This window comes from Rhamphochromis sp. 'chilingali' (genome assembly GCF_963969265.1).
Source record: "Rhamphochromis sp. 'chilingali' genome assembly, chromosome: 5".
Taxonomy (NCBI): Eukaryota; Metazoa; Chordata; class Actinopteri; order Cichliformes; family Cichlidae; genus Rhamphochromis; species Rhamphochromis sp. 'chilingali'.
Window position 1 is genome coordinate 36,449,756 of NC_137932.1, and position 24,165 is coordinate 36,473,920.

General features: G+C 40.8%; 2 protein-coding genes across 2 annotated transcripts; one reads left to right on the forward strand and one right to left on the reverse strand.

Annotated features, from left to right (window-relative positions):
- Positions 1-1,611: 1,611 nt before the first annotated feature.
- spx (spexin hormone) lies at positions 1,612-4,036 on the forward strand (the record flags this gene model as incomplete). The annotated part of the gene is made up of 6 exons (XM_080883572.1): positions 1,612-1,617; positions 2,068-2,151; positions 2,297-2,354; positions 2,481-2,543; positions 3,328-3,414; positions 3,972-4,036. 6 exons carry the CDS (start codon positions 1,612-1,614, stop codon positions 4,034-4,036), a joined length of 363 nt encoding a protein of 120 aa, XP_080739698.1.
- A 1,274-nt stretch (positions 4,037-5,310) lies between these two features.
- gys2 (glycogen synthase 2) lies at positions 5,311-19,311 on the reverse strand. Its single transcript, XM_080883151.1, has 17 exons — positions 19,250-19,311; positions 18,151-18,404; positions 15,396-15,577; positions 14,457-14,648; positions 14,135-14,320; positions 12,380-12,524; positions 11,912-12,029; positions 11,687-11,807; positions 11,497-11,603; positions 10,550-10,609; positions 10,371-10,449; positions 8,658-8,771; positions 8,277-8,403; positions 8,075-8,170; positions 7,811-7,974; positions 7,192-7,272; positions 5,311-5,597 (listed from the first exon to the last, which is right to left on the reverse strand). The coding sequence occupies exons 2-17, from the start codon at positions 18,272-18,274 to the stop codon at positions 5,379-5,381; spliced, it is 2,115 nt and encodes a 704-aa protein (XP_080739277.1). The 5' UTR covers positions 18,275-18,404; positions 19,250-19,311; the 3' UTR covers positions 5,311-5,378.
- Between the last annotated feature and the right edge of the window lie 4,854 nt (positions 19,312-24,165).

Sequence of the window (24,165 nt, forward strand, 5' to 3'; positions counted from 1 at the left end):
TGTTGTACATGTACAATGAAATTCTGGGTGTCCACACCAACTGTGCTGAAACAAAAAAGAAATAGTAGACAGCAGGAAGAAATATAAAACAGGAGAAATAAATACAATCAAGTGGGATATAAAGTATACAAAACAAGAGAATGTATCCAAAAATGAGAGAGAGAATAGGCCCACATTACAAAACAAGATGCAAAATGCTTGGAAGTGGTGCAAAGAGAAGACCGAATAGAGTGGCCTGTGTGTGATTGGCCTGAGTGATGGGGGCTACTCAAACCATGGCTCAGATTGGTGAGGTGGGTGGGGTAGTGTTGTTGACGATCTGAATGGACCAGAGGAAGAAGCTGTTTGTGAGTCTCACTGACTTGAGGAGCCGACCACACCACTGCTGTGTCATCTGCAAACTTCACTATGAGGTTATTGCTGAAATTGGCTTTGCAGTCATGTGTGAGCAGGGTTTAGAGAAATGAGCTGAGGACTCAGCCCTGAGGGGAGCCAGTGTTGTAGATAAAGGATGGATAAACATGTGATGGTGTTGATCCTAACAGATTGAGGTGTGTTAGTATTGAGTTTTTGCAGTATCATCCTTAACTCTGCTGATATCCCACTGAAAGATGAGTCATCCAGGGCCCATTTTCTGGGAAAATCATCACCTGCACCAACTCTCTGTGGCTTTGGAGTTTGCCCATTCTCTGACCCAGGCTAAGGAGACGCTCCAAGCCCTGTTCATCACCTCCACATTCCCAATTCCTCCACCTCGCAGCAGTAGCAGCAGGAAATCCTTTCCACATCACAGTAGCAGTGGACAAGCCTTCCCACGTTGCAGCAGCAGCAGCAGTGACCCAACTCCTTGAGTCCCTCCTCGTTCACATCACCGCCACAGCTAAATCTCACCTCCTGCAGTTCTCGGCCCAACCATTCTTATGGATTTAACCACCATCCTTCTGATCAGCAGATGACCTGCTGAGCTACAGCCACCCCATGAGTGTAACCGTATTAAAAAATGCACACAAATGCTTGGTGGCATCTTTGAGTAACCAGCTACAATGTGGGAAATAGGGCAGTTAGTGATATTCTTCTATTACTGACAGTGAACATCACTCATTCACTCCTGTAGGCTGTGGACTGTTCCTTTCATTAGTGGATATGTTGCCTTTTGATTCATTAAATGAACTCACATCTCTCCGTATACTGCTCCAGTAAGCAAGGTGCAAACATTAAAAATTACCACAGAGGAGAATATTGCTGTTGTTATGAACATCCAGGGTGCTCCACATTTCATATTAATGGCCTGCAGCTCCGACTAATTTTGAAAAACCACCCTGGGGAGCAGGAAGTGTTTAGAGAAGCTTGATTCAATTCACAGGTATTTTACAACAGACTTCAGCTGTCTGTGAAAGGAACTGGATCGATTAGTGGCACAATTCATTCACTCTCCTAACCGCCCCCTTTCCATCAAACTTGCATGACCTATTGCTGGCAGCATCTTGACAGAGCATAGAAGGTTCACAGAGGATATAAGTAGAGGCAGAGGAAACACCACCAGCAGCTACCCTGAACCTTCTACTCTCTCATCGTCTCTGCAGGCGCCAGGCTTACAGGACCTGTGATACCATGAAGGTAGGTGGAAGGCATGAAACGTTTGCAGTATTTTGGTGGAAGGAATTTATTTATTTATTTTTCTTTTAAAACAGGTTTCATTGGAAATTTTTTTTTAAAATATCTGGGCTTTTTGCATCCTCAAAAAAGTGAAATGCATTCTTTCTTGAAAATGTCATTTAGGAAAATGTTATCTTAACTAAACATTTTAATATCTCACTTTCTAAAAGATGAATCAATCAGAAATATCAAAGTAATTTTGGAGATGTCCTCACTAAAAGTTCACTTTTTTCTTTGTATTCACAGATATATTGCATATACACATTTTTCACTGAGGCTTCACAGTTACTGAGTTAATTATTAAAAGATTTCTTCAAGTGAATATAAAAGGCACATATCTGAGTGAGTCGGTCTGTGAGGAAGATGAAGGATGCTGATGACATGATTTGATCATTTCTTTTTTGCTGACAGGGTTTGAAGACTGTCACAATAGCGTATGTACTCACACTTTTATTACTGGCAACATTTATCTCCCAGTCACGGAGCACGCCAAAGGTACGGCTGGTTTGATTTAATTTTTTTCCCCTGTTGAACTGCTTTGTTACAAGATTACCAAAACAATTATTCATATTCTGACAGTATTCTAAAGTCATAAAAATATCTCCAGCTTTGAGCTTCAAATACTATTTCTTCTATAAAGGGCTCATTCCAGCGAAGAAACTGGACCCCGCAGGCTATGCTGTACCTCAAGGGCACCCGTATGTATCTAGCTACTGACATAATAGGAACAGGGTGACGATAAACATTTACTGTCACCATTTATCTATTTATTTAGTTAGTTATGTAAATAAACCATAAAGTTGTTTTTAAAAACATTTTTTCAGAGGGAAGAAGGTTCATCTCAGAGGACCGAAAAGAAGGAGATGTCTACGACACTCTTCACCTAGGTACAATAAAGTATCCTGTAAAATGTAATAACAAATCCATCCATCCATCCATTCGCTTCCGCTTGTCCTTTTCAGGGTCGCGGGGGGCGCTGGAGCCTATCCCAGCTGTCATAGGGCGAGAGGCAGGGTACACCCTGGACAGGTCGCCAGTCTGTCGCAGGGCTAACACACAGGGACAGACAACCATTCGCACTCACATTCATTCGCACATTCACACCTAGTGACAATTTGGATTATCCAATTAACCTATCCTCACAAGCTGCATGTCTTTGGACGGTGGGAGGAAGCCGGAGTACCCGGAGAGAGCCCACGCAAACACGGGGAGAACATGCAAACTCCACACAGAAAGACCCCGGCCTGATGTTGGAATTGAACTCAGGACCTTCTTGCTGTGCGGCAACAGTGCTAACCACCGTGCCACCGTGCTGCCCTTTGTATAATAAGTAATAACAAATGAATAATTTTTTAAAAAAAAGTAAAGAACCTTTAGTCATCATTGGTGATAACCATAACTCTAATTTGAAAGCAAAATAGCCTCTTGAAAAAAATGAAAATGGTTTTGGATATGTGTGGGGGGGGGGGAAACATTTTGATTGCACAGGGCTTATGGTAAACACTGATGGTGACTTAGACCTCACAGAGTTAACTTTCATTATTTAAAAGAATGACAAAAAAAAAAAAAAAAAAAAAACTTTCCATGTTTATACACAGTAAGTGGTTTTCATGGCGGACCTTGACCTGCAATCACCTTCAGGACTGTGTGTTGTGTTTTCTTGATTGTCAGAGACTCGTAGTCACAACACAGAGAAGCTGACTGTGGACCAGGCTGCTACTGTTCTGCTTAATTTCCTACAGCAAGCTAGAGAGGGAGGTGAGAGCAGAATCTGGACCTATGGGTTCTATATACACGTTTTTCAAATGTATGTTTTTCATGCTTTGAGCATCACAAGATGCCATGATGGCCACTTCAGCTGTTTTTGAGAGAAGGTAGATATTTCTAGAGCTGACTGGGTAACTCATATACTGTACACTGTCATAGTGCAACTCCGACCAAATATACAAAAAAAAATGATTAACTGTCCTTTAATATCTCTGTGAGAAAACAGATGATTTAGGTGTTAGAGTTCAAGTTGTGGGAACTATGGTACTATGGTAGTTGTCAGCATGGCTGTGTCATTGCAGTTTTATGAAGGTTTTTTGCAACACAAATTTGCCTTTATGCCCTAATAAAGAAAAGAGATTGAATTTTTTTTTTTTTTAATTTGTTCCAGTTCGAATAAACTTCAGATTGTAGTGAAAAGGCAATAATAGAAAAAAAAAAAAAAAAAGGATCTCAAATCTTGTGGCATTTAGTTCAAAATGTGTGTTTTGTTCTTCTTTTTGCTCAATTTCAATTCCATACTTTCTTTTACCGTTCCTCTCTTCTAGCTGATGAAAACGCAGATGAGGTGTATATCCAGGAGCTACCAGTGTGGAAGAGGGAATATTTCTAATGTTTGTATCATTGCCAGACAACCTCTGATTTGTTCTGTGTGGGGGAAAAGGAAGCTGTAAATATAAATTCTCTAAATATGAAATGTGATGTTTTAATAAAAAGAGTTTAATTGAAACTGTTTGGGGCAAATTTTCTACTTTTATGGGCAGTGTTATTTTTCAGGTATATAATCAATCCCTGTAAAACAAAATCAAGAAGCTCCAGATTTCAAAAATATGAATCAAGAATTTAAACAGAACTGAAATTAGGTTACTTGGAAATTCAAGGAAAGATAAGTGTAAACGTGATGATAAATAATAAAATAGAGTACATCAGAATTTTTGCAATATTAGACCACAAGATTACCTTGGAAAACTCAAAACATATACAAACCATTTCAGTCCAGAGTGAAGCAAAGCGTCTTTTGAATCAAATCACGTCATGTAGCTTGTTCCCTTATATTGCCATATTTAAACTACTGTGTAGAGGTGTGTGGTAACACCAAAGTGCACTGTAAAAATTGTGTACTTTAAAAAAAAAAAAAAAAAAAAAAAGGGCAATAAGTAGTCGTTAGATTTTGCCCATCACTTTCTTATGTGAAGTGGTAGTTGCATCATCCTAGTGATTCCAAATGTCACTTGTGCAACAAGTCCAATCACAAAAAGTCAGTGGATACTGAGACGCATACAGATGTAACCAAATTTTTGCAAAGTCAAATGCTGCAGACCTTCCAACCTCAACTTTTCAGCCTTCAGATTAGCTCAGTGGTCCCTTTGTTCAGTGTAAAGTCCACGTCTGTGTTATACTTCCTGTTTTACTTTGACAGTCCCTCGTCTCATCTCATCGTTTTTGGTTTTGCTTTCTCTAATCTGAAAAATAGTCTTCTAAAATTAAAAGGCTACAGTGTCAAATTCATTGCTCATTCTAAATTGCTCCTAAAGCGCAACCCTCTATCGCTTCATGCAAACAAACAAACGAATGGAAAGCCTGTGACAGACACTTTGTTCTACTCAAGTTTATTTTAAATAACTGTAATGTTCAGTTAGCATTTTTCAGACTCTGCTTGACTAAAGTTATTTTGGCGAGCTAGCATTTGAAGACAGATGATAAACTTAGATTTAACCTTTCTACAAACTTTATAAAAAGTTTGTTATGCAGGGTGGACTTTATTGCCTGGCAGCAGAATAAGTGTAACAATTGTTAACAAAAGGTGATGATGTGGGGGGGGGGGGGGGGGGGGGGGTCGTCATTACTGTGGTGTAGACTGTGGGGCTAACCAGGCAGTGACCCCCTCCCCCCACCGCACACATTTGTCTGTCAAGTCCATCCAACTGTAAAGGCCATAGCTACTCTGGAGCATTTCAGTTTCTTGACTCTCCTTGTTGCTGCTTCTTCCCCTCTGGCACAGCATTGAGCACAAATGGAGATTTGATATTCATCCGGTCCCTCTCGGCCTCCTCATCTTCATCATAGGGTTCATCATCGTCATCCTCAACATCACTGTGGTGGGGCGTGGAATGGATAGAGGCAGAAGGAGAGGGTGGAACCGAGTAGGGCCGGGGATACCGGAAACCCTCCGTCTGTGGAGACAAATGAGCCCAGTCACTGTAAGTCAGTGATTCCTAAACAGATCTGTGAATTTTGCTACACTAATCTAAAGTTGAAGTAGATCGTTAATTATGATTAGTGTGTGAACTCTTACCAGGTGAGCAGAGGAGCCTAATAAAGTAAAAAGGAAGCTGGCAGGCTGGCCTAGAACCATGAAATGCTCATTTTTATCTGATAATCGCTTAGAAACATTGGATTTAAAAAGCACTCTTAAATACTTAGGAAATTCTTGTTACAGCAGTTGACTTCATCAAGAAAAGAAAACAAACAACAACAAAATGTATATAGTTGTAGTATTTCAGACTCCCAGTTTGCATCCAGTCACAGAACTAACCTTCCTAATCTGTTTATTCAGTCTGTTGGCATCACCAGCTCCACTCCGCTCTCCACAAGAAACTGACAGAAATTCTCCAGAAGTATCTCAGCTCCCTTAGGAAATAGAGGATGCTCACCCCCTTCTTGTATACAGCCTCTGTGTTGGTCTTCCAATTCAGCCTTTTAATGTAGAAGTATCTGGATGTCAACTCCTGCACCACAGCGGCATCTTGTCCTACGATAGACACGGGACGTGTAGCCACCATCTTCGTTTAGATATCCATCACCTTTCTGGTCTTTTCCCACATTCAGAAGCAGAGGATTTCTCTGCTCCAAAAAAATGATCCACCAGTCCTGTGTACTCCTCTTGTTCCCAACATATCCAATCACTACAAAAATCAGTATTTCTGGCGATGTCATGAGCCAGATTTTTACGTCTGATTTTAAGTGGGATGTGTACAAGGACAACAAGAATGGACGCAGCAAGTTCCCCTTGGAGTTGCTGTATTGAACATTAGACAAACTATCTCACATACCGCAGTTTGTCAGTTAGACTGTGATACATGAGATCCTGAGATGTTTACTAACATTTCCTGTATGTCTCTCTTAATCTGACTGAATTGTGTTAAACTTGATAAATAAAACAAGATGACCCTCAGCAAGCATCTAGATGGAAGCAAGGCTTATGTAGAGACCAAATATGAGAGTCGACAATGCAATCAATCTACCTGCCACAATCTGAAGAGGGTCAAGTGATGTTTTCATGGACCATAACAAGTCTCTCAGACTTTCTCACATGTGATGTGAGGGCCGCTGATCATTAGGATCCGATGGCATCAACTTGTTTGGTACAAGAACCACACAGAATTTAGTAACGCCAGTACATTTCTCATGCTTTCAATTAGGTTGTAAATGTAACACAGGATCACAGCTAGCTAGCAAAGGTCCTAGCCTCATGAGAACTGAGGGGAAAGGAAGAATTTAAAAAAAAAAAAAAAAAAAGTAAAAAAAATGAAGTTTTTCTGTTTAACATTTTTTTGTCATTTCCTGCCTCTTTGGGCAAAAAGAGGCCAGCCAAACACACGAGAAAGGCCAGGATGTCCTCTGAGCACAAAAGGGGATCAGACATAATCCCCACAAACAGTAAACTCTTTAAATCACTTCACAAAGCTCTACTTTCTCCTCAACACTTACTCTACATAAAGTTTTGTGCACAACTATGATCAAAATCCCTTGTAAAGGATTCCTTACCTTCAGAGGGGCCATGGGATCCATCTTGAACTTGTCTGGGAAAGCTCTACTAAGGGCCAGGTGACGTGCATGTATGTAGAACTGTCAAACAAGCCAGAAATACATTAAGAACTGAACAAACATTTCAATGAAAGATTTGCAATGTGGGCGTCTGAACTACCACCTCTAATTAATCTTGACCATAAGAATACATCCTTCAGTAACGACAAAAGTAGTTTTAAAGTTGGTGCATGCTTTGTTCTACATATGGACCAATTATGAAATCTTGTATGCTTGTTTTGCAATCATCTTGGAGGTCAGCACGTTATCCTGTTAAAGGAGAGGGTGAACTATATAGCAGATCAATACATGGCACATTGTACCACAGTTCACAGGAGCCACAGCATGGTAGCCCTATATTTGACTTGTGTAAGTGGAATAGCCTAGCACAACCAAAGTTGGCAGCTTGCTGTTCACTGTTGTATACCTGTATCTGGTAAACGGCAAAAGCAGTAATGAAATTGATTATTTATTGGCTGAACCAGAATATAGTTCAGTAGTAGACTCCCGTTTTCTCTGATTGTGTCCTGTTCTGACTTTAACCAAGTAACTATTCAGGGCTTCAGAATCAGAAACCGACCCGTCCCAGGTATCTCCAGTCCAGAAGGTCAGACAGCCTCTCAGTTCGGTTGCGCTGGATGATACGCTGCCGCCGAGACTGCTGGCAGAAACTGAACATGAACTGAGTTAGCTGGTTGCAGGACTCCTCAGCAGAACGGAAGCGTCGGTCCACTATATAGATACCTGACAGAGAGGAGGAGGGGGGAAAGAACATAATCCATAAGGATGAACACACATAATTCACAGTGTTTGTGCACCCATGAGTGTGAATGCACTCACACACCATATGCAGCAGGGTCCGACACGTGCTCCTCCATGAAGCAACCAAAACCTGACAAATTGGTGGTCACACTAGGAATGCCCATTACAGTACACTCACCTGGAGAACAGAAGACAGAAGCCCTAAACAATATGCACAGGGGAAGTATAAAGCATTTGTGTAGAAACATGTATGCCTGGCTACAACATGAGGATGGTCAGTCTACCAGGTGTGTAGCCCCATGGTTCATAGTAGGAAGGGAACACTCCAAGGTTACAACCACGGACAAAATCCTCGTAGTCCATTGGCAGCAGAGGACTAGTCGAGGACAAGAACTCCGGGTGGAAAACAACCTGAGAGGGTGACACACAGATAAGAGTTGCCCATGTCCTTATTTGGCAGCATAGCACAAATTAAAACATAAAAGTTAAGCCAGTTTGTTTGTTTTTAATAACTACAAGTTAATAGATTAAAGACCAACTGTGTAGTCACAGTAGATCTCTCCACATTTTAGATATATATTTTAAAAATTAATATCTATCTCCATCAATAGAGAGATCGAGAGATCTTATCACACCTGACATGGCTGACATAATGTTTTGTTTACCTTGACACGGTCGTTCCTGGAGTTGAAGAGGCCAACACGTCTGATGTTGGACAGGATGGGATCTGCTGAGTCGTCCAGCATGTTGTGAGTGGTTACTGGAGGGAGGCTGTGCCTCTGCAAGCCAAGAGGTTAAAGTATGCGATTAGGATAGATAAACATAAAAGTGAGGAATTCAATTGACCCCTGAGTGATTTTAAAAAGTGCCTGGTGACCAGGCCCTTAGGCAATGGGGTCCAGTCAGATGCAGCCCAAAGAAGCTACACTGGCTTCCCTCCAGTAGGTCCACCACCTGCAGGTTAGGGTTAGAAGGCGCTATAGGCATTGGGTACATTGTGTGACAGGCGATGTTCAAAGGCAAAGGCTCTACAGGAGGGCGGTGGTCCAGTCTCCAGATACCAGGGCTGGCTATTAGGAAATAAAACATCACATCTCTGGTGGAATTGAAGCCTGAGCTTGTGAGAGGTTGAGAGATATCAACTAGATATAGTCAGGATCTGGAACCATCCTTGGCAGGAGCTGGACTCTGTTCTAGTCCAGAGCTGCCCTAAGATGTTAGGAGGAATCTGGTATCAGGCATCGAAACCAGAGGAGAAGATACGGACCCATCATCTCATCATGTGGAATGTGAGATTTCTTCACAGTAACGTGGATGAATTGGTGGCCCTGGCATCAGTGGGCATCTTATCCGTCCAATTAACCACACTAACACCAAAAAGTAAGACAGTCCATGTTTATCTGCATCTAATCCAGGCTGACCAAGGAGAGCAGAAATAAGACAAGGGGGGGGCTGTGTTTCTGAATGATAAGTGTCCAGAGTTACACCATCTAACTATCAAAAAGACACTCTGCAGTAAGGACATTGAGCTGGTAAGCTAGTAGAATGAGGCCGTATTATCTACTGTGGGAGTGTACATATGTTATCGTGATAACATGTCTTCCTTCTCTCGCCCCAACCAGTTGCAGCAGATGGCCCCGCCCCTCCCTGAGCCTGGTTCTGCCGGAGGTTTCTTCCTGTTAAAAGGGAGTTTTTCCTTCCCACTGTCGCCAAAGTGCTCATAGGGGGTCATATGATTGTTGGGTTTTACTCTGCATGTATTATTGTAGGGTCTACCTTACAGCAACTGTTGTGATTTGGTGCTGTATGAACTTCAATTGAAGATTGAATAACTGCATGTGCCGCACTCTCTGCTAATACTGCGACAGCCTGCGATGTTATCCACACTGTTAACAGCAGACTACAAAAGGACCCACAAATTAAATGAACAGAGCAAGATGACAATTTAAAAAAATAAAATTGTATTATGTTATATGAAATTCAAAATAAAATATTCCAGCATAGCTTTAACATTTGAGTCAAAATGAAAGTTATATCTTTAATGTTGTTGAAATAAGTTATCCTGAAATTTGTATGTGCCTAAATGTAATAGTGGCGCAACCATAAACATGGCCCTTTATGTAGTAAAAAGGTCGTTTCTGTCTGGTTGAAAAGATCCCAATTTCCACATCATTTTACAGATATTAACATTTTCTTATCAAGAGTGTCACCTTAGGTGTAAAGATTTCAGCTGAACACAGTTTGTCTTGGGAAACAATACACTAGTACAATTTACTGATATTAATCTTTCTAAGTCATCATCAATAAGGACTAATGGTAGTCAGTTACTTGAAAGAGGGGAAGTAGAATTAAAGATTATTTCACGCACACACGCACACCTGTGTGGCGTAGATGGCTCTCTTCATAATGGTGAAGTCATCTCGGTCCAAAATGTTGTTGAGATCAGGGATCTGCCCTCTAATGAAAGAAGACATACATACATCATCATCATCGATCTGCAAATTTACACAACACTTTGATATCAACATCAAATACCTCAGCAAGTAGAAATACTTACTTTAACAGAGCATCATACAGCTTTTTACCAAATTTCTCCTTAACAGCATGAGCTGTATCCCTGTTAAAAGCAAAGGAAATCTATCACCACTGCAGTTGTTAGTTTGAAGCACCAACAGTAACAGAAAATCATTATTATTTAGAGTTTAAGAGTTAAAGCAGGGAAGGAGCAAAGTTCCTAAGTTGCATTTTTGCTGAACCATGCCCACCTTGGCAACCACTCATGAAGTACACATTTTTTAAATCAATGTTGGATAATGACGAGTCTTTCAGTACAGCTTCCTAATGGAGGTAAACACTTTGTTCAGGCTGCAGTTAAATCAGGTTTGTGTTTCAAATCAGATCAATACCAGGCTGTCTCAAACTGTCTGCTATTTACAAGTGAAGATTGGATTTGTCTGATGTGTCGTGGCTGCCCAGAAAGGTCGATAAGCCCAAGCTTGAAGCAATAAATGTTGTGCAGGTGATCACCACAAACAGGTGGCGAACAGCTACACGAGAAGTTCAGGGAACTTGAGCATCAGTAGCGCCTAAAAATAAATTCTCCTAACAACACTCCTTTGTCTCATTCATTAGTGCACTTTCTTCCTTATTACCTGTTGGCATACAGCCTCTGCTTTTGCATGGCAACAACAACATGGCAGAGACAACTTAGAAGGCCCTGCAATTCCCAGGCTCCATTTCAGATTTCATTCATGTGCCGTTCTTTATAGCCTTCTTCTAAATTGGGAGGCAGATGCACTACAACCTGTGGGATTTACAATTTTGCCAAAAACTGCAGCTCCCCAAGTGATCAGTGAGGGAGAAAAATCCCAACAGATTTCCAGATCCCCCCCCCCCCCCCCCGGGTATTGTTCATCACATTTAGAGTATATAATGAAAAAAAAAAATGGATGTACTGTACAGAATTATTTAATTGCTACAAGTAATCAGCAAAGCAGGACGTACCAAAGCTGTTTACGTACTGCCTGCCCCTTCAGTGACTCCACATTGAAGTTGTTAGTTTTCGCTGGCATGATGAAGAAAACTACGACCGTCACATCGTTTCGGTGGACCTGCAGAGACGGTGACGATAGGTTTCCATTAGATGTGTACAACACAACACTACCAAAAAGGCACAAAACAAACACGGCCTCACCCGCAGCAGATAGTTCAGTCTGGACAGTGATTCAAGGAAAATATCTGCTCCTTTGTTTGAGAACTCATAGCGCCCAGCAATGAAGAAGATGAGGGTTTTATCCAAGTTGAAGTCCAGGTGACTACCGAGATAATAAAGATTAATAAAATGAAATTTTCAATTCATTTTATGAAGTACAACAAACTTCGAGAGCTGCCAGGACTACTTTTTAATAAAGCAACAAACCCATAGAAGTGTCCCCTGATAAACTCCTGGATTTGGGCCTTGTTGGTGGAGTGCAGGTTTTGAAACTCATGCATGGCTGAGAACTTCTTCACATTCAGCCCATTTGGGGTGACCACATCTGTACCAACAAAGGAAAAGATGGTTTTATTCATTTTCCGTTGACAGCGGTATCAAAATTACTTTGTGTTTAGCTTCAACATTTTATTTCAAACTTGAAGGTATTTTTGCCATCAATCCCTGGAATACAGTTGTGTGACTGTGTGAACATCATACAGAAACTGATTACTTCAAGTTACTGTTGCTAGTTATCACTACAAATGAGTCAATCATGATATGTATTTATCTACAGGACTGTAGTGTGATTTGTAAAAACATTTCTTGCATGACTGTGTTGCATGGATCGTCAGAAAACCAATAGACAACGTAAAACTACGTTCTTGTGGAGATAGTATAGTGAAAAATTTCCACCTGGTTTCCTGTGCAGCATGTGGTTGGCCTCCACAGCAGTGATCTGAGAGACTGTCGTGAAGACGTGAGCACAGTGAACTGCTGCTCTCTCTAAGCAGTATCGGTGGTAGATCTGCCTCTCTCCAGCCTCCTTGTCAATGTTAAACTGCCACACACAATTTTTAAAAACAGAAAAAACAAAAACATTCATTTTACTTTACAAAACCTGTTTAATTATCAAGCTTTTTTTTTTTTTTTAAACCTGCCCAGAGCAGCAGAATATTTTTCTGAATGCCTTTTTTTACCAAATATATTTGCTGTAACAAGAGGAGCCTACAGAGGGTCTACTTTTCTCATCTGAATGTTTTTGTTGCAATTATTTTAAAAAAGAAAATATTATTCATATTATCGCTTGTGGATATAATGCTGGAGTGGACAGAGGGTGAAGACTAGGCAAAAGACAGGAGAAGTGGAAGAATAGAAGGGACAAAAAAAAGAGGGAGAGATAGATGCAAACAGACGTGCTTCCTCTGTAACAAAGTACACCAACGATACAACACCTAAAAGACAAAACAGAGGGAGGTACACAAACAAATACAGAGTTATGCTGTGTGTGGATGCGAGCGTGCATACATGTTTAAATGAGCAAGAGAGGACACGAGTGTCCGAGTATGAGCGTTTGTCATGAAACATACTGGGAAAATGAGGATGAGACTGCACCAGTTTAGTTCACCGCATCCTCATTAATCCTACAAGGCAAGATCTCGACTACCCTCGTGGGACCACAAAAAGGTTTGGTTATAACAGCATGTATAATTATCAATTTCAGGCATAGTTGAGCATAAACAAGAGCATAATAAAATATTGCATTTCATTTATTCAATTAAATGAATTTAAAAAAAAATCTCTTTTAAAGTTCATTTACAGTTTGTAAGTCTGGAAATGATCCTGCTTTGTTTTACCACATTGGCTGCATTTTCTGACTCTCAGTTAACAAGATTCCATCGACAGAATAAGTGATGGTCCTAAGAATCATCTGTCAATTATCCATTCGGTCAAGGAGTAACCTTTAGCTCCACATTGACCTTTAGCTTGTGTGGCCAATTACAAACATTGCATTGACATCTCCAAATGTAGCTCAACATTACTAATGATGCTCTAAGTAGTCCTAAAAGAGCTAAACCTTTAAATATGAGCATAAATCTTATGGCTGGTCATTGTAGGCAGAGAGGCGCGAGTGTGAGTTGCACGCGTATTTTGTGATGGACGTGGGGTGCCAGGAGACAGACTCTTAAGAACTTTGCTTTTTGTTCTGTTTTCATAGGTACACTGCAATAGGCCTCAGCATGCTGTGGGCTTCTCTTCTTCGCTCACTTTTTGCATTTCATATTGTAGTGTAAAGGCCGTGCAATATGAAATATAAAAATGATTACTATTGTGATTTGATAATATAAATAACATGCCTACTGTAGTGCCCCTATGTTTACAAACACTGATGTTTTTCCCCTTCTATTAGGGTCAAAAGGATTTAAGTACTACCCAATTCAACTATCTGAAATTTATTTATAATGAATCTAATATGCACATTGTAGGCAACATATCAGCTGTAAAGATCAAGCTCTGATTCACAATAAAACATTGACAAATTTTCCTGCCTGTATTATTAACTAGAGTCATAAGAAGGGAATGGCTTGGTGTCCATGACAGTTATAGGCCAACTACAAACAGTGTTACTATGTGTCTGTTTGCTGTAAGGCAGTTCTCTTGTTCTCTCACCTTGTCCAGGTTGTTGTAAAAGTCAGTGTTCCCAGCACAAAGGTATCTTCCCAGCAGGGTGGCATGTGTTGTGAATACTGTCGCCATGGGAATTTTGCGTGAGCGAGAGAGAATAAGTCCAGGACCTGCCTGCCATTCATGGAAGTGACTGATGACATTAGGTTTGTCTCCAAGGTGGTCTGTCAACTAAAAACACAAAAGAAAGCTGCCATGTTTACTTATGCCAACCATCTCAGTGATGCATATTGAGATTTATTTATTTTTATAAATCCAAAACTCAGCATAGGAGCCAACAAGACAATTAGGTTCACTTATAATGCACCTCTTTGAAGAACCATGCAATAAGGGAGCCCAAAATGAGCGAGTCATTGGCTTCTCGGTCATGGAAGGGCAGACCAACGTTGCAGGTGTCCCAAAGGTCCCCTTTCCAGCGGTCCAGGTTCCAGGCTGCTGAGCCTATGTCAAACAGGATTACGTAGGGGCTGCCCTCAATCAGCCAGCGACCAAAATGAACCTGCATTAAAAACAAGTTCAGCTTTATTAGGGACACTTTCAGATTTAAGTGCCTCTGTGCTTCTATCCCAGGATATGCATTCAGTTTCATGGCAACAGTTTTAGCCTGAGGTTAGCCTAACCCTAACCCTACTTAGGGCGTAGGTGGTATGAAGATTCTGGTTATATCCACTTTGCTAAGAGAAATTTTGGATGCATGCATTTGAAGTATAAAGTGATCACTATATTGTGTTGTTTTTTTGCATGACAGCAATATACAGCCAAGTTGTGTTCTTACAAACACATTTTCTATCTGCTCTTAAAGTTAGACAATATAACTTAGGGATCATTTTAAACATCTCCAAGGAGCCTTGCAGCTTTAGTGTAGCTTTTTACTAAAGTCATGCTAATTGTTATTTCCTTAAATGTATTCTGACAGTCTGATCTGCAACTGTCTCATCAGCATATGTGCACCCTCTAGTGGTCAAACACGCATTTGGCATCTGAGCCTCCTGCGTAACTACCATTCAGTGACCATCCTCATCCAGCAATCACATCATTCCCATCATACACAGCGTACATCCAGGGCAGCCCAAACTGTATGACAGTGATATTCATCATTTCACAATGATGAATAACTAATTTCATGGGTGAGAACCCCCAGACCCACTAGTCCCCTTTATGGTTAAGCAAATTGTATGCCTGTCAATTCAGTAGGTTTTGGTGTGTCAACTGGTACACAGATAATCTTTCCTCTCCCATCCCTCACCTGGCAGCCGTTGTGGATGAGGGCATCCATGGCCTTCCTGATGGCAGGATTTGGTGGCTCACAGCTCTCCACCTGAGTCTTGAAGTTGTGCTCGAAGTATGGTCCCATCATGTAGTAGTTGTCTCCCCATTCATCCACAGTGATCTTAGCCTTGGTCTGGATGACTGTGTAGATTCCCCCAACTATAGTGACACACAGGGCAAGTGAAAAGACCTGAAGTCACTGCAAAAGGTTTCAAACTTTTGACTTGACTTGTCTTTTAAAAATTCTTGTAAAAAGTCCAATAGGAACCAGTCTGTATGTTCACAGACTCCTAACACATTACTACAGTAATCTGTGGAGGGGGGGGGGGGGGGGGGGGGGGGGGGGGGGAAAGACTGTCAGTGTTTGAAAGAAAAGGGTAAAAACTTTTAACTGTTGCAAGCCAATAGTGCTACAATTTGCCACTTTTCCTAACCAGTCTGGTTAAGAAATGGCGTTAAAGATCGCCGTTTAATTAGTCAGAAAAAAGGGGGTGGGGTGGGGGGCGCCTTCAACACCCCTTCTGAGTGGCGGAAAAAAGGGCTGTTTTCCCGGTCTTTGAACGCCGCTTTTTTCTGCCACCCACAAAAACTGCGTTCATTGCGCAGCTACGTGACGTAAAAAGCGATCTGTCGGAGTCAACGCCATTTTTACGTTAATTCTTAATCCAGTTATTTATTTTGAACTTTAACTATTTGATGCAGAACACCTGATTATTCTGTAAATAGTTTTAAATGGTTATATAAAAACGCCTGAGGCCTTGCTACATTTTTAGGAAAGTAGTTTCTATATAACTTTGTTTGCAAAACTTGTGCATAATTTCTTTTACATTTACAATTTCTTTTGCTTTTCAAGTTCTGAAAATGATTTTTCAAACATGTTTGTAGTTTTTGCAGTTAAAAAAAAAGAAAAAAAAGAAGTGTAACTTTTCCTAACCTCATATTATTTGTGTGTTGATTTTAGAGGTAATACAGTACGTCAAAATGAAAAGAAAAACCCCCCAAATCAAACAAGGAGTGCTGACAAGAATTATTTTAAACAAGGCAAGGTAAACAGTTTTAAAAATGTGAAATATACAAGGTAAAATCAAAAGTATTGAAAAAATGGCCAATTAAACCCCAGAGGGTTAAGTTTCTGAGTATCATTGGGGTGAATTTGCTGGAATGTCAACTGAAAGACTGAAAACTGTTTTGAGTGCTTTCTGACTTGCTAATGCCCTCTCTGCAGAATGACTGATTTCAAATTGCTCAAGAAGCAGCCTTATAACCGGTTACAGACTGATGGGCAACAAAAATTGCTTCCTCATAATTTTGATTTCCATCTTCATTGGCATTAGGTGAACAGACACCTGAATGATAATTAAACTACTGCTACTTCTATAGCTGTTCACATTTCCAGATCAGTTAATCAAATGCATTTAGTAGCAGCAACTGGCTGCTTTTCAGTCTCCTAATTCCTATGGAAGTATGAAAGATGTTCCTAGTTTTTCTATACAGTGTTTTTGCTTTTGGTTTACTTTTGTTAAATAACTTCTTATTATGTGCAGAGACATAATCCAGATTGTCATTTAAAAATACACAAAAATGGAAAGAAAGACACAAAACATACCTACATACATTATCATCAGCTGTTCAGTCATTTAGTCAAACACTAAATCACTGAAAATAGTCAGGGGCCATCAATTGCTTTAACAGATCTTTTATACAAACCCATTTTGACCAGGAGCTGATATTGCACTGGTGCCATTTGTAGCAGACACAAAATTTCTGGTTTGTAGGAGTCAAAGCACATGTGGTAATGTTTTTCAGTCTCACTAGGCAGCATAAAGACAAATACTGATATTATCACCAAAACATTCAGTGGAGAATGACGTCTGAGCTGCATCAGAGAGCAGGGATCATATAAACAGTAAAGCCAGAGAAAACAGCAGAGTGCCTGATAACCTCTGAACCTTAATGTTCAAATTAATATTTACATTTTTAGATTCATTAATTTGAAATTAAAGGTAATTAAACACAACATGAAACAATGTGCTATTGTCACATCTTTAAAAAAAAAAAGTTGCAGTTTCCATATCCAACTTCAATCCAAACTGCCAGTAAGAGTGAATAAACAGGCAGCAGAAATCTTCACTATGCATAAAATGTTCTCAGTGATTCGAGGCAAAAGCCACAATTAGTACTGTAACACGACACCTGCTGTCCACATGCAAACCAATTCAATATTCAGTCATTTTATCTTTTTTGTGTTTAGGACACTACATGAGCATCAGCTTAATGTTTAACTCTTCAGAGGGAGCACACTCAGTGCAATATTTGCTCTTCAAGGGGCAAAGAGTGACTCTTTCATAAAATATTACTAATATTAACAGACAGAGGGGGTTTTTTTAAACAGGAAATTGTCACATGGCATGTATTAGAGATACAAATTAAAGTGATGTTTAAACTGAAATACTGATACTTTAAAGATACACATTTGTTACTGTTCATTATGGTTTCACAAGTTTTTTTTAATTCCTTTGATTCATAGATATTTATACATTCTGTATATTGTTTTTCTAGCCACAAGAGTAATTTAAAAAAAACAAATATATACACACGCACACTGAAATATATTGACTCAAACACATTAATATGAGCTAACTGATTCAAATGAAATAAATACTACAATGATACATCCAGTGTTTTACTGTATAAAATGGAAATAGAAGTAATACAGTTCTGATGAAACTGACCTTTGTTGGTGACCTCCCAGGAGACTTCGAAGAGCAGCAGGTCCTCCACAGGCAGCTCGTCCTCCTCCCAGGCCGGCAGCACCCCGGTCAGGGATGTCATGGAAAGCGAACGGGACAGAGGCATCTTACAGTTTCTGGGGGTCCAACAAACGTCACTGTTGGGAAGAAGCTCCGCTTAATCTCAATGTAGGACCTTCGAACCTGTTGTGGCTAGAGGCCAGAAAGAGCTTTCCTCTCCGAAGGCAAAGATGAGACTTATTAAAAAAAGAAAAAAAAAAAGTCACGAGGGCAAAGCACTTCCACCCCGCCTACCTTCCATAATCATGTCAGGGTGAAAGGTTTGGTTTTGGGGTTGTGTGTGATAAAAACAAACTGCAGCTGTGTGCTCAGTCTTACTATTTATTTATTTATTTATCTCTCTGAGGAGTGAAGGCCTAAAGTGATCAATCCGCTTTAGGCTGACTCCATGTTAGCTTAAAAGTGTTGTTTTTAGAGCAGATACTAAAAAACACCTTTACATTCCACTCAATACAACCAAATAAGGATTCTACAAACTACTGAACATCTACAGGGAAATTTCCTCGCTCACGCAAAAAACAGAATAAGGCCTGTTTTCGCCCCTTAGTAGTGTCAAACTCCAGAAAAGTCAGACATTATATCAGCGGAAGCTGTTCACTCCTGAGTCAACTATATTAGCTAGCATGCACATGTGCTCCGTGAGGAACCACCCTGCTGCTGCTTAACAAGGCAGAGTTGATTAGCAAAGGTGCAGCAGCTTGTGCCAATCTGACACTTCTCTCCTTAAACCTTACCAAAAAAAACTCACCCCAACTACTTTTATCTAATTAAGACTATTTTTGTAATGGTTTGTACTAAGGAATGATTTTGTAATCTGAATTTCTAAAACCAATAAAAGCAAAAATCAAAATTTGCAAAATAATTTGTATCTAACTGAGACTCTTTGCAGGCCTCAATGAGCTCTTACACTGGCTGACTGATTTATGTAGCTTTTTTTTCATCTTTGTGACCAGTCAAAGTGCTTTAGTCTATCAGCCACATCTAACCATACATCTATGCGGACTTCCTGGTGAGAACATACCCCTAGGCAGCAGTTTTTGATATGGGCAACATGGGCGGTTCCCCAGGGCAGCATCATGGCATCTGCAAAAAAGAAAAAAAGAAAGTTGCTCGCCCTTCTGTTTGCAAGGTGCGCCTGCTGCTTACAGGAGGAGAGGGGCGGGCCGGCTGGAGCGGCATCTAACGACCAGCTTGCAAAATAAAACAAAATAAAAACAAACCAACAAACTAGGGCTTTCAATGTAAACGCCGTTGTCACGATTAATGCTATTAAAATTTTCAACGCAATTAATCCATTTGGAGCGCAGAATGACTCAAAATCCCTGAAATGTCTCTGTCAATGCATTTCGGGCACTTTGTCCAAAGTTTTGTCCATTCTGTGCTGCAGATGGTTTGATTGCGTTAAAATTTTTAATCTTGATGACGGCATTAACGCGTTAACGTTGGCAGCCCTACAACAAGGGGTCCTAGCACTAGGGTTTGATTAGAGCGTGGAATATTCTTCTTATGAGGGAAACTGATAATCACTGCACTGCAAAAAGCTATGTGCTTTACAGATAACTGGGAAACTTTCTGGGAAAAGTCTGGTGTTGTTAGGTGAGGCAGCATCCATCCCACTTTGAATGGAGTGCTTTCATTTCCACCCAATATGTAACTATCCAGAGTTGGGACCATGAAGCAGAGCTGCAGTCTTACACACCTCTGTGCAACTTCTTTCCTCTTCCATGTACAAAGATAGGCAGAGCCTTCGGCTTTTAGACGCCTCTGTATGGAAAAAAAATAAACTGTGACAAAGCACACAGTTGGGACTGGATCAGGTAACCCTGAATACTCTGTTAGTTAAGCTGTAATAGGCCTAGGCTGCTAGGGGCTTCCCATGATGCAGTTACTGTTTCCTTTTCACTCACCTCTGCATTTAATCATTAGTTATTATTCATCTCTGGCTCTCTTCTGGCTGTCCCTCCCCGAGCGTTGTTCTGCTGGAGGTTTCTTCCTGTTAAAATTGAGTTTTTCCTTCCCACTGTCGCCAAAGTGCTTGTTCATAGGGGTTCATCTGATTGTTTTTCTCAATATTATTATAGGTCTTTACCCTACAATATAGAGCACCTTGAGGCTATATAAGCAAAACTGAATTGAAAATTGAATTCTATTGCACACACTGTAGTTGATTGCATAGAACTGGTTCAGTGACAACTCATGACTTTATATTGACTAAGTAAATGTTGCGGAAACTTTTACCTGGTCTCATTTCAGTAAAAATATAAATCTGATGCATGGGGCACTACCGCCACCAACTGGTGTGGAGTGTATATACAATTTTTGATGTGATAATTAGGTATTAAACATGTTACTGTCATGGTCCGTGTGAGTGGCTGTGTGTTTTTCCGCAGAGCTGGAGTTCCCACCTCTGGGCGCAGCTTCCTCATTCCAATCATGATCTGCGCCTGTTGGCAATTTGGGGCTGCCTGCATATAAGACCAGCGCTCTCAACACACACTCAAACACATCCTGCTATAGCAACACCCTTTTAACACATGTTCTTCGTTCTTATTCAGATATTTATTAGTAAGTGAGTTATGTGTATGTATATATTGTATATATTGTGCTATTTCTTACTTCTTGTATTGTCTGTTTTTGTTACTGTTTGGACTGGAGCACTGTAACCAACATAATTTCCCCTAGGGATCAATTCAATAAGTCTTCGCCAGACCAACAAGTTATTCCTGTGCATCATCGTATTTGGTGTATGCTTCCCTGGTGTTTGTCTGTGGTTTTCAGGAATCGTCTGGTACATCTTTTCACTCTCAACATTACTCACCACTTCTGAACGCTTGTCTGCTCAGTAATCATGATCACAGCCCAAGCTCTGTTAGATACAAAAAAATGAGTAAGATAAGATAAGATAAGATAAGATAGAACTTTATTAATCCCTCGGGTGGGTTCCTCTGGGAAATTCGACTTCCAAAAAGCACAGCAACGACCGAAGTTACAGTTACAGAATTGTTATATATATACACACACACACACACACACACACACACACACACACACACACACACACACACACACACACACACACACACACACATATATAAATACAGAGACAAATATAAATAAAATATACAAAGGGGATAAATAGAATAAATAGGAATAAAAAATAAAATACAAGTGAATTGCACATTTCAAGTATTGAGTCTATTGCACTGTTGACTATTTACAAAAAGTATTGCACAAGGTATTGTACAGTGAGGTGAAGAGGCACTACAGCTTAGTTGTTCCCCCCTCCTTTGTCCTCCTGTTTCCCCTCCCTCTCCCCTCCAGAGAGGAGTTAAACAGTTTGATGGCGTGTGGGACAAAGGAGTTTTTAAGTCTGTTAGTTCTTGTCTTGGGGAGAAGCAACCTGTCACTGAACAGACTCTTCTGATTGTTTATGGCCGTGTGCAGAGGATGCCCAGCATTGTTCATAATGTCCATCAGTTTCTTTAATGTCCTTTTCTCTGCCACTGTCACCAGAGTGTCCAGCTTCATGCCGACCACAGAGCTAGCCTTCCTGATCAGTTTCTCCAGCCTGGATGAGTCCCTCTTTGCTGTGCTGCTCCCCCAGCACACCACAGCATAGAAAAGTACTCCAGCAACCACCGACTGGTAAAACATCCTCAGGAGCTTCCTGCAGATGTTAAAAGACCTCAGCCTCCTGAGGAAGTACAGTCGGCTTTGGGCTTTTTTATACAGGTGCTCTGTGTTGCATGACCAGTCCAGTTTATTGTCCACCCACAGCCCGAGGTACTTGTACTTGTTGACCACCTCCACCTCCTCCCCCTCTATCTGAACCGGCAGTGGACCTTCTCTGGACCTCCCGAAGTCCACAACCAGTTCCTTAGTCTTTGAGGTGTTGAGTTGCAGGTGGTTTGTGTGACTCCATGCGACAAAGTTCCTCACCAGACTTCTGTACTCCTCTTCCTGATCATCCCAGATACACCCCATGATGGCTGTGTCATCTGCAAACTTCTGAATATGGCATAATTCAGAGTTGTAGCAGAAGTCAGAGGTGTACAGGGTGAAGAGAAGAGGGGACAGCACAGTTCCCTGTGGTGCTCCTGTGCTGCTGACCACAGTGTCAGACGTGATGTCCTTCAGCCTGACGTACTGTGGTCTGTCGGTGAGGTAGTCGGAGATCCAAGCCACCAGGCAGGGGTCCACCTCCATCCTGTTCAGTTTTTCCTGAAGCATACAGGGCCGGATGGTATTAAAGGCACTGGAAAAGTCAAGAAACAGGATCCTGACCGTGCCTTTTCCCCCATCCAGGTGTGAGTGGGCTCTGTGTAGGAGGTACAGGATGGCATCCTCCACTCCGACACCCGCCTTGTATGCAAACTGTAGTGGGTCCTGGGCATGTTGTACCTGTGGTCGGAGGAAGTTGAGGAAGAGCCGCTCTAGAGTCTTCATAAGATGTGACGTCAGTGCCACCGGTCGGAAGTCATTCAGCTCATTGGGCCGGTTCTTTTTGGGGACCGGGACGATGCAGGATGCAGGAGTAGCAAAGTAGCAAATACACACTTTGAAACCCCTTCACGAAGCTGCTAGTGATCAAGATCACTTTAAAAAAATTACAAAAGACTCACTTGAAGCAAAATATAAAGAAATTATGGGTGTCTAAAGACTTTTGCACTGTACTAGTTGTACAGCATTCAACACGGAGAATGAAAAAACTAGAATATTTTTATAGCGACGACTCATTCCACATTCCCGCTCCAGCTTTTTGATTGACTGCAGATGGGATTAAAAACTGAACTGCAACATTACTCAACAGCTTCATCGCTTTTTTGATTTAAGTGTTTGGTTTTTTTATGCAGCATAGTGATTTGTACTGAATGATGTTCTCAGCATTTCGTAGAAGCGCTGATAAATGACTTAAGCAGCATCAATCAGCTCTACAATTTACAGGACAGAGATGCACGCACTGTGATTGGCTGGCAGCCAAGCGGCGCAGGCGGTCACCTGGTGGAGACATAAAACAGGTTTGAATGGAGGGAAGGCTCAGTAGACAAACAATTTTTGGATCTGGTGTTGAAAGATGAGACTACTGGCTTTGGCTGTGGTTTGCGCTCTCATTGCTATCCAGGATGGACGGAGTGTGGGAGCAGCTATGCAAGGAGTCGACCCTGCACAGAGAACACATGCAACAGGTGGCTACTGAAGTCTAATATTTTTTATTTGTTATTTATTACAGCATTATGCTATTCATTTAGCACTATTAGTACAGACAGGAAACGTGTCGCCTCAAGAGTTGCAGCCAGTTAGGTTTTTATAGGCTTTGTGAATTTGGAATTTACACTAAAAATAAAGGGTTTGAAAAAATGTAGTTTCACGTCTCAGAATACAGGCTAGAGGGGTGCAAAAAATCATGAAATTCTCAGCCCTAAATTGAATCAAAATGTTTGAATCATTCAGAAGCTGAGCCTGCTATAGGTATACGGATTCTAATGTATATACTTTTTGTTCCTACTAATCTGCTGCACTTTTAGGTTGTCTTGCATTCAGTTTTCTGTCTACTTCATGCCAAAGGAGCTTGATGGGGTTTATGTCTGCAGTTTGTGCCTGTTTCCTTCTCGTAATACTTTGGCACACTATCTTGTTGTAATACAGTTCTTCTCAGTGTTGCAGGCCCCACTGCACCGATGACCAGAACAATGTGGAGTAAAACTAAATCAAATGAATCTGACTTTTGAAGACAAAATAGACTTAAAGGAAAATGTTGAGGCTTGTTCAAAATGCTGATATTAAAATTGTGAGATCTGAACTGTTTCCATCTTTTGAAGTGGGGCAGAAAAGTTTGAGTAACTGTAGCTGTAGGATGAAGCGCTGAGCCTCCTGTTCTCATCATTATGAAAGCAATATACAGTCTTACTATCATTAGGACTGTATTTTCCTTATGAT